The sequence below is a fragment of the Chrysochloris asiatica genome, unplaced genomic scaffold (assembly GCF_000296735.1).
Source record: "Chrysochloris asiatica unplaced genomic scaffold, ChrAsi1.0 scaffold00008, whole genome shotgun sequence".
In the NCBI taxonomy this organism is placed as follows: Eukaryota; Metazoa; Chordata; class Mammalia; order Afrosoricida; family Chrysochloridae; genus Chrysochloris; species Chrysochloris asiatica.
This window is the reverse complement of record NW_006408526.1, coordinates 17452536-17463108: the sequence shown is the minus strand read 5'-3', so window position 1 is coordinate 17463108 and position 10573 is coordinate 17452536. Positions and strand designations below refer to the sequence as shown.

The window sequence follows — 10573 nt, the reverse complement described above, 5'->3', positions numbered from 1 at the left end:
TTTTGCAGTGTCAACAGTGTGAGCAGAGGTGCATAAATATGCACTGTCATACAAGATCACAGTGCCCTTGGATAGCAGTCCTTTACGTTTAATCTGAATTTTAGGCTTCAGCTCTTCAGTGAGCATCTCAGTGTAATGAGCACTGTTGATTGTTAAACTTTTTTCCTGATAGTGTTCCAGTACTGGCCTTTGAGAATCCCAGAAAACTGTAAGCATCAATTTTACATTTAATGGTTGACTCTTGAACTTTTTCTTGGTTGGCTGTTGAAGATGTTCCCATTCCATACACTGCGTTTTAGTGATGGATACATGTCTCGTTACCACTAATGATTTTTTTAAAAGAAATTTTTACTTTCCTTGAAGTATTGGTTCAAATTGTGTTTTCAAATGTCTAAATGCTTCTGTTTATGTTCTTCAATGAGTTGTTTCGTTACCCATCTCACATAAACTTTTCAAAACCCAAGTCTGTCATAGAAATTTTCATAGGCAGAGCCATGGCTGATTTGCAAATGATTTGCTGCATGATCAACTGTCTACTACTTATCTATTTGACAGAAACATTTTACGTGCATGCTCAGTGTAGTGTTGTCATCAGCCGTGGATATGCCTGGGTGTTTTAATATAACCAGAGAGCAGATAAATTTTGACTCACTCATATATATTACTAGCAATAGTAACATCATGAAACTTGTAACAGTATTTCTGAATGTATAAATTGACAGTATTTTGCAATTACCATAATAAACAAATATTTCTAAGAACACTCATAGTTTTTGTTTTTTTATTAACTTGGTAAATGCCGTGTTGAGTTTCCTCTTACCTCTGGAATTCTTCTAATATTTATACACTTGGCATGTCCAAAAGTAGTATAATATTATGAACTTTGTATATGTTGATGTTGACACAGGATTTTTAACCCTAGTGTGGCACTGTAGGATAAGCACTGGACCCCAAGTTTGGCTTGAACCACAATGTTGATAGTTCACATGCAGCAGCTGCTACTTTGCAACCCTGTACAGGGTGGCTATGAGTCGGAACTGACTGGAGCGCACTTAACAACAATATAAAACTGTATTATGTATGTATGAGTGTGTGTATGTGTGTGTGTGTATAAACCAAACCCAACCCACTGTCATCAAGGCAATGCCAATTCATAACGATACTATACAGGGTTTCCGAGGCTGTAAATCTTTATAGGAGCAGCCAGCCTCATCTTTCTCCCTTGGAGTGGCTGATGAGTTTGAACCACCAACCTTGCAGCTAGTAGGCCAATGCCTAACCCACAAATCCATCAGGACTCCTTGTGTGTGTATGTATGTGTGTGTGTATGTGTGTATAAATAAAGACGAGGCCTTCAAAAAACTCATGGAAAAAGTCTATTATCGTTTTTCCACAAACATTCTGAAGCTTTTATATATATGTTGTTGCTGTTGTTGTTAAGCGCCGTGGAGTCAGTTCTGATCATATATATGTTGTTGTTAAGTGCCATCAAGTTGGTTCCAGCCCATAGTGACCTTGTATAGGGTTTCTGAGAAGAGGCTGGTGAATTTGAACTGCTGACCTGGCTGTTCAAACCAAATTTGGGATTAAATGCTTATCCTATAGAGCCACACCAGGAATCTCTCTCTCTGTCTCTGTCTCTCTGTCTGTCTTTCTGTCTCTCTCTCTGTCTCTTGTCTCTCTCACTCTGTCTTTCTCTGTCTCTCTCTCTCTCTCTCTCTGTATATATATATATATATATATATATATATACACACTTAACAATATAAAACTGTATTATGTATGTATGTATATATATGTTGTTGTTAAGTCGGTTCTGACCCATAGCAACCCTGTGTAGGGTTTCCGAGGAGTGACTGGTGAGCTTGAACCGCTGGTCTTCTGGTTTAAAGGATTTCGGTCTGGCGCATTAACCAACAGCACTACACCAGGACTATATATGCATAGTTTGTGTTGGGTGCCATTGAGTCAATTCAACTCGTAGTGACCACATGTGACAGAGCAGAACTGTTCCTTAGAGTTTTCTTGGCTTCAATCTTTATGTCAGCAGATCATCAGGTCTTTCTCACTTGGAACCCCTGGATGGGTTCGAACTGCCACCCTTTCATTTATCTGCTGAGCAGTTAGCTGTTGTGCCACCAAGGTTATATTAAACATATTTAAACCACATGTATATGAAATAGATGATATACATACAGCCGCAAGGTCAGCAGTTCGAAACTACCAGTGGTTCCGCGGGAGAAAGATGAGGCGGTCTGCTCCCGTAAAGATTTACAGCCTCGGAAACCCTGTGTAGGGTCGCTATGAGTCAGAACCGACTCCGCGGCACATAACAACAACAACAACAACAACAGATAGATTCTGGAAGGGAATAAGGGACACGCTAAATAGTGTAATTTGTTTTTCCCATATTTTCCTTAAGGGGCATAGTGGTTATGAATCGAGCTGCTAATCTCACAATCAGCAGTTCGACACTACCAGCTGTTCCGCGGGAGGAAGGTGAGACTCCCATAAAGATTTACAGCCTCAAAAACCCTGTACAGTGTTGCTATGAGTCTCAACCGACTCCACGCACATAACAACAACAACAAATACTTTCTTTAGAATAAACAGTTACATAGTACCACCTATCATCATGGTTTTACAGTATTGAAATAAACATCTCTGAAGGTGGTGATGGTTAAGAGCAACGTGAGTTTTGGCTAGGCATAGAGAAGGCGTGTTGAGGAAGACTCATGTAGCTGGTATGAGGGGAGGGACCTGGTGCAGAATTGTGATCCTCCGTGCATACTGAAAGGTAAGGATTTTCTGTAGCTCACAGGAGCTACCATTGCACAAGGAATCTTGAGAGGCAACTCTGACTCTTATTAAGTCCTGAGATGCCTGCTCAGCTAGGCATCAGCTAGACTAGAAAGACAGAAAGGCTTAGTTAGTTCTTTAATGTATATTTACCTAGAAATGTTTTAATGATGTATCATGTTTGCAATTTTTCTTTTAGATTCTGTGGATTTGCAAACATCAAGATCTAAAAATCTACCTAATCCAAAAAACCCAATATCCTGCCCTTCTCAACAGAGCTTCAGATCATCGTTTGCTTCCCTGTTCTCATTCAGAAAATCCAGAAAGGAGTCTTTAAATCTTCCAACACTGGGACAGAGAGGGTGAGCTCAATCAGATCATGTACCAGCTCATTAGTTATTCGGTATCACAGGCTAGCCTGTTTTATGTTCAGAATGTTTAATGTTTGCTCTTTGAATTTCAGTTCAGTAGGAACAAAAGAATCAGAACTTAACTTGCTAAGTAACAAAGCCCTTTTGAAATCGTCAAACTTGTCTCACCTGAAATCCAGCTTCTAAGCAATTGCAGGTCTCAGGTAGTGCATGTGGTGAACAATGGGTTAAATGTTGGCAAATAGTTATTAACAGTTTCTTTACCACACCAGGAGCCAGGTCTATGCCCTGGCTGTGGTGATGTATTTATATCAAACTACTTTCTCTTTGGAGAATTGGAAGAGGCTTGTGTCTGTGGTTACAAGGAAAACTGGATTATAAAGATTTTTTAAAGAGTAAATATGAGATGAACCAAGAGGGTAGAAAAGAATTGAACTGTAAAACCGGGGGTGGGGGTGAGGGTAGATGTATTGCTGTCACCAGAAACATTGAGGGTAGCTGTTACAATGTGGTTGTTCAGAATTTAAAGCTAAGGTGAGAGGGAAGTTTATGGGCAGTGGAGAAGTAGTTCCAGATGGTTTCCAGTTTAGAACTGTATAAATCAGTTCATCTTGGCTCATTATGTTGCTGGATTGTTTTGTGAAAAACAAGCAAGGCAATGCTTACGTGTAATTGAGCTGACGGGTTAAATATTTTCGGCACCTCTTCCTGGTTGAAAAGCTTCCCACCCTCTTAAGGTGTTGGCTTGGCACGTGATGTGTTCCGTGTGCCGTCAAACCATTTAGGGTGCGTTGCAGCGCTAAATAAAAGGTGTCGGAGGTCACTGTCGCTGAAAAACAGTAGCAGAGAAGCAGTTGGTGGGGCTTGTGATGAGGTTCCGGGATTTTGAGAGCAGAACACTGTTCCTTCTTGGTTGGATGGAAGGATTTTTTTACTTCCAGCTTTCACTTGAGGCTGTTTTTTATCTTTGATAAAATAAATGAAGAGCTGGGGGGCAGAATGTAGATTTCTGGAATTGTTGCTACCAGAGTCACTTACTTGCAAAGAGATACTCTTCAAATAGGTGAGTTGCTTTTCTTTGTAAAAATGTTTGAAACACTACGAATTCTTTCATTTTTGACTTTCAACATTGAGGAGTATTATCTTTTAGAGATAAAGAAATACTCGTCATGTGTACTATAGTTGGGACTCAGTATGTAATTTGTGTTTTCGGTGATTTTCATTAAGGCAAAGTTTTACGTAGCTGAGCAATCTAACATTAGTGAAGTGGGACAAGTTGAGGAACCTGTTGTCCATGGGCAGTTTATCTTGCATTGCAACTTTACTGTAAATGTGGATCCGTGAAGGTAAACAACCTAGAGTCTACATTCCAGGTGTCTGGTTCGATAAACCAAACTGTAAAAATGAAAATGCTTACAAAACTCTAGTTTAGCAAGTGTCCTTCTGAGATACCAAAATGACTTGTAGCTCCCTTTTAACTAGACAAACTGAAGCATATAACATAGCATGTGGCGAGCAAACAAATTTTACCACTTATGTATGTGTGTGTGTGTGTGTGTGTGTGTGTGTGTGCGCACACCGTTTAGCACTTTCAAAATTTGCCATGCGATCAATACATTTCACTTTCAAAACAGAAATGGGGATACTTAACATTATCTTGGCATTAATATTTATTAATTCTGTTGTCAAGAATATAATAATTGTACTGTTTTGCTTCAAGGAGGTCTCAGAAGACAAAAAATTGTAAAAATGTGTTCTTTTTATTTTTAAATAGTAAAAGGAGCTCTGGTAGCGTAGTGGTTGCGAATCGGGTTGCAAACTGCAAGGTCAGCAGTTTGAAACTACCAGCTGTTCCGAAAGATGAGGCGTTCTGCTCCCGTAAAGATTTACAGCCTCGGAAACTCTGTACAGAGTCGCTGTGAGTCGGAACCGACTCCACGGCACACCACCACCACCAATGTGACCTAATATTTAGATATAAATCCTGAATGAGTATGTGTATGTGTGTTTCAGATGAGTTGCTTTTAAGGGTATCTACTATGGCAAGTGATTTAAATTGTGTATTACATTATGAGGGGTCTTTTAATCTTCTTTGGCACTTTCCATCTTTGACTTCAAACTTTCAAAATACAAAATCTGATTCAGGAGTTCTTCCATGTGGATGAGCACACTAGGAGGAAACTGACAAAGGGCCCTGGGGAAACAGTCATCCTGTGCAGGGATGCGATCAGGTTTCTACTTGCCGAAGCCTCTGGGACTCTGGAAAATAAGTTAGCAAAGCAGGTTAACAGGATCTTTTGTAATTCTGAGAAAAAGAAGCAACCTTTGTAACCAAAAGATAGTCTTCAGTTCAGCCCTGAAAGACTTGATTCTCAGATATATTTCTTTTCGTCTTTTAAGCTATAGTTTAACTGAAGAATGATACTGCAAAATGGGTAACCTTCCCCAGAAGAATGTAGGCTTCATTTACGTCAGCAGATATTCTTTTCCACTTTAGAGAAACCCAGCCAGTAAGAGTATATGGTATGTTGATGCTTTGATTTTCTACTACCAATGGCTAAAAAGCCATGGGAACATAGTGAATTCATAAATTCATTTTTTTAAAACAGCAAAGTTCTTACCATTTCTGTTTCAAATATGATTTGTTTTTCCTTCTCTTTCACAGTTCTGGAGGCTAGAAGTCTATGTACCTCCCAAATTATGCCATTATGATTTTCTATGATGATTTTAATCCTCTTTGTAAACAATTGAATCGTACTCTCTGTAGCCCAACACCAACCCCAGGGGGAGAAAAAAAATTGCTGTTCACATTCAAATTTATTTATTGCTAGCCAGTTTTGACAATTCAGGAAAACTATACATTTAGCTTTCTCTCGACATTTTTCTATAATTCCTGTTTCTTAGTGTCATATGGTGAGGTATATAGGACTTAGCTCCTAGGACAGAATTTCAGTAACTTCACAAACTCCTTCCCCATAGTTCAGTAAGTACCCAGGAATGGATGTTGTGAACTTCTAAATGTAGTCTTCCTGGCTGCCAGTTGGCCTCTGTAGTTGTTTAATTCCTGTTCCAGTCCCTGTTATAGTGATACACTATCCACTATGATGTTGTTGTTCTTAAGTGCTGTCAAGTCAGTTCCAACCCATAGCAACCGTGTACAGGGTTTCTGAGGAGTGGCTTGCAGTTCAAACTGACCTTGTGGTCCATTGCATTATCCTGCAGCACCACACCAGGACTCCTGTCCACTCTGTCTGTACAGGTAATATATGTTGCCACTCTGTTCCATACTCCAACATACTCCACAGTGAAGTCACCACCTCTTGGTGGCCACTTATCTTCATGTCCACATAGAAGCTCAAAACTGGTCAGCCTTATATTATTCATTTATTGTGGAGCTTTAGGGGATGTGACTTTTCTATTCTTTCATATGTTGTGGTCCCAAGGTCTAAGGCAAAGTGAAAGCCAGGGGAACTAGTTCAGAACGCTGTATGAGTAACGTGCACACTGTTAAACTTACCATTGCCTATCTTCTATGATGATTAGCATGTTGCTTACCATCTAGTGAGTACTCCCTGCACATTTGAGATTAGGGGACAGCAATAGCTATGAATCGGAACCTACTCGATGGCACTTACAGCAAGAGCAAATCTTTCTGTAAGGCTATGCAAGCTCACCCTGTTAGTCTAGGGACATTTTCTTCCCATGAGATATAAAGAGCCTTGATGGATCCACCTAATCGCTCTTTAGACACACCCAAATTTGTCTGTTCTATAGGGTGTACTCACGTTAGACAGTCCAGCTGCAACCTCAGTTATATAAGCAAAAAGTCAAATGCTATTTTGGACAGTTAAAAAAAAGAAACACACACACAAAAAAAAACAGATCATATCTTTTGTCCTCACCCCACATATTCTTTATTAGTTTCCTAGTGCTGATGTAGGAGTCCTGGTATGGCACTGTTGGATAAGCACTTGACCTCAGGTCGGTTTGAACTGCAAGGTTGGTGGTTCAGACTCACCAGCCCCTCATCAGAAACCCTATACAGTCTCGCTCTGAGTCAGAACCGATTCAATGGCACTTAGCAACAACAATTCTGTTAAGGCATTATAGGCTAAGCACTAGACAGCTAAACAGAAAGGTCAGCAGTTCACACTCACCAGCCATTCTTTGGAAACCAACTCCATGACACTTAACAACAGCAACAGTGCATGCTGCCATACTAAACTGGATGGCTTGAAACAACAGAAACTTATTCTTTCATAGTTCTGGAGACTAGAGTTCAACACGGCCATACTCCCTCTGGAGATTCCAGGGGAAAATATGTTCTTTACCTCTTCCAGTTTCTGGTGACTGCATTCCTTATTATGGTTCCATTACTTCTATTTCTGCCTCATTTTGCCACACTGGTCTCCTCCTCTCCTGTGTGTATAATTTCGCTCTGCTTCACTCTTTTTAAGACGTTTGTCACTGGATGTAGGGCCCACCCATATAATCCAGCATGGTCTCCTCATATTAATATCCTTAACTTAATTACATCTGCAAACACCCTTCTCCAAACAAGGTAGCAGTCACAGGTTCTGAGGATTAGGATGTTGCCATGTCTCTTGGAGGGCCACCATTAGCCTATCATAGGTGCCGGTTTGAACCTCAAGGTCAGCAATTCAAGCTCACCAGCCGCTCCTCAGCAACCCTACACATGGTCACTATAAGTCAGAACCAACTTGATAGAACTAAACAATAACAACAAATGCTTCATATTAGGAGTCCTGGTGTGACACTGTGGGATAAAGCACTGGACTGCAAGGTTCATTAAACCACAAGGTCGACAGTTCAAACTCACCTGCCTCTCCTTGGAAACCCTATACAGAGTCGTTATGAGTCAGAAATGACTCGACAGCACTTAACAACAGCAACATGCCTATATTAAGGAGTCCTGTTAACGTAGTGGTTATGAGGTGGGCTGATAATCACAGATCAGCAGTTTGAATCTACCAGCTGCTCACTCCATGGGGAAAAGATGAGGCTTTCTGCTCCCATAAAGATTTATAGCTTTGGGAAACCCTATACATGGTTGCTATGAGTCCGAACCAACTCAATGGCACACCACCATCATTATGCTGTATTGGAAGTAGAAAGAATCAGCGACAACCATTATAGATGGAGAAGCACCATCCTTCTTTGATAATATACATTCTGTGATCTCAAATCTAGTTGGGTTGTGGTGGGAGTAAGAGGTGTCAGGGTGGCTCAGTGATTAAAGAACCCATCAGCCACTCTGAAAGAGAACGATGTGACAGTCTGCTTCCATAATGATTGTTGTTGTTAAGTGCCGTCAGGTCAGTTCCATAAAGATTGTAGCCTTGGAAACCCTGTGGGGTAGTTTTCTCTGTCCTGCAGGCTTGCTAAGAGTTAGCAGCTACTCAAAGGCAATGGATTTTGGATTGGTGGGAGTAAGCAGAAGCAAAACAAGGGGAGTGACTGACTTTCTGTGACCAGTAGTTCCCAGTTGATCTAGGTGATCATTAGAATCTTATCAGCAATTATTTAAATAATGATGACATTTCAGGCCTCAACCTTGAGACTCTGATTCAAAAGGTCTGAAATAGGGTACAGGGAGCTATATTTCCTTAATTCACCAGGATATTTTGATGTTCACTCAGATTTGGGAACCACTTAGCTCTTTATTATCCCCACTATCGAGGGTTCCGGAATTCCTACTATGAATCCGAGTAGCCCATGTGATAGCTTCTCCTTCGTTTATTCCTCAGACTCTTTCTTCAAATCATATTCTGCTTCAGATACTGCATTTAGTGCTGGAAGTGAAATTGTGACAATCAAGCAAAGTCTCTGCTCCAGAAGATCTTATCATTTTGTAGGGAGCACTAGGTTGCTGCATCCAGTGGATAGGGTGTACCGCAGAACTCTAGGAATTTCCAATCATATCATGATCATCATACTGTTGTTGTTAGGTGCCCTGGAGTCAGTGCTGACTCACGGTTACCTGATGTACAACCGAATGAAACACTGCCCAGTCCTGCACCTTCCTCACAATTGCTATGTTTGATCCCACCGTTGCTGTCACTGTGTCAACCCATCTTATTAACAGTTTTCCTCTTTTTTGATGACAATCTACTTTATAAATCACAATTTGAATATTTATTATGCCAATCTTTCAGTAAATAGTATAGTAAAAGGGTATTGAGGAAAAAGTACCTTTTTAAATCCACACAGGGACACTACGTGTACTAGCTGCAACCTGGAATACAGCTGAGTAAACTGATGGTTATGGTCCAGCATGTAAATACAATGATTGATGCATGATACTCTTGCCAGGAGAGAACATATGAAGAATATCAGCCCAGACTGTAGGGTCAAGAAGATTGCTTGGAAGACAAGAGCCAAGCAATTGGCACCAGGCATACAACAATTACAAGCAAAGGTGCAACAACTAGGGCAAAGGGAATTCATCTAGGTCACTGAGGTTCCGTTTCAATGATACAAGGTGAGAACAGATAAGAGCTAGAGCAAGAAAGATTGACAGAGTTAGATATGGAAACCTTGCATGTCATGCAGTGTTAGGGAATTTGAACTTAATCCAGTAGGTAGCTGGGAGTCACTAGCCACTTTTTAGGATAATAACATTATTTTCCTTATTATATATGTAACAAAAAAATTACTCACAAACATTTTGTTGCATTGTAGTGTGTGTGTGTGTGTGTGTGTGTGCATGTCCGTGTGTGCATAAGCACATATTCTTTCCACTGTTGGTTTTTAAACAAATAAGTGCCATATCAAATTTCCATTAGAAAAGATTACATTAGCTCAGTGGTTCTCAACTATGGGCAATTTTCCTCCTAAAAGCTATTTGGCAATATCTGAAGATGTTTTATTTTGAATAGCTGGAGGAAGAGTGTTACTGGCATCTACTAGGTAGAAACAAGGGATGCTGGTAAGCTTTCTGCAATACACTGGATAGACAACCATTACAAAAAAATAATTATCCAGCCCAAAATGTCAATTGTGCTAAGGCTAAAAACCTTTGTTCTAGCTGTACCAAAGAAAAGATTTAAAGAGACAAAACTAGAGTCAGAGAGTCCAGGTAAGAAACGGTTGAGATAGTGGTGAGCTACAAACCAAGGTAGAGGCAATGAGGAGAGGGGAAGTGGGCAGATTTGTACAAAATTTAGTGTGTAGAGTCATGTTGTTGTTGTTGTTAGGTACAACCGAATTGGTACCGACTTATAGTGACCCTATGCACAACAGAATAAACACTGCCTGGTCCTGAGCCAACTTAACAGTTGTTGCTACTCTTGAGCCCACTGATGCTGCCACTTTGCCAATCCATCTCGCTGGGGGTCTTCCTTTTTTTCTCTAACCCTCCACCTTACCAAACATGATACCCT

At 40.4% G+C, this 10573-nt stretch overlaps 1 protein-coding gene across 1 annotated transcript in view; it reads left to right on the top strand.

Annotated features, from left to right (window-relative positions):
- The window catches only part of EXPH5 (exophilin 5), a 115972-nt gene that overhangs the window by 61650 nt on the left and 43749 nt on the right, over positions 1 to 10573 (top strand). Inside the window, exon 3 of the mRNA XM_006833961.1 lies at positions 2999 to 3161. Within this exon, the coding sequence (XP_006834024.1) occupies positions 2999 to 3161 (163 nt within the window). The remainder of the gene's footprint in view (positions 1 to 2998; positions 3162 to 10573) is intronic.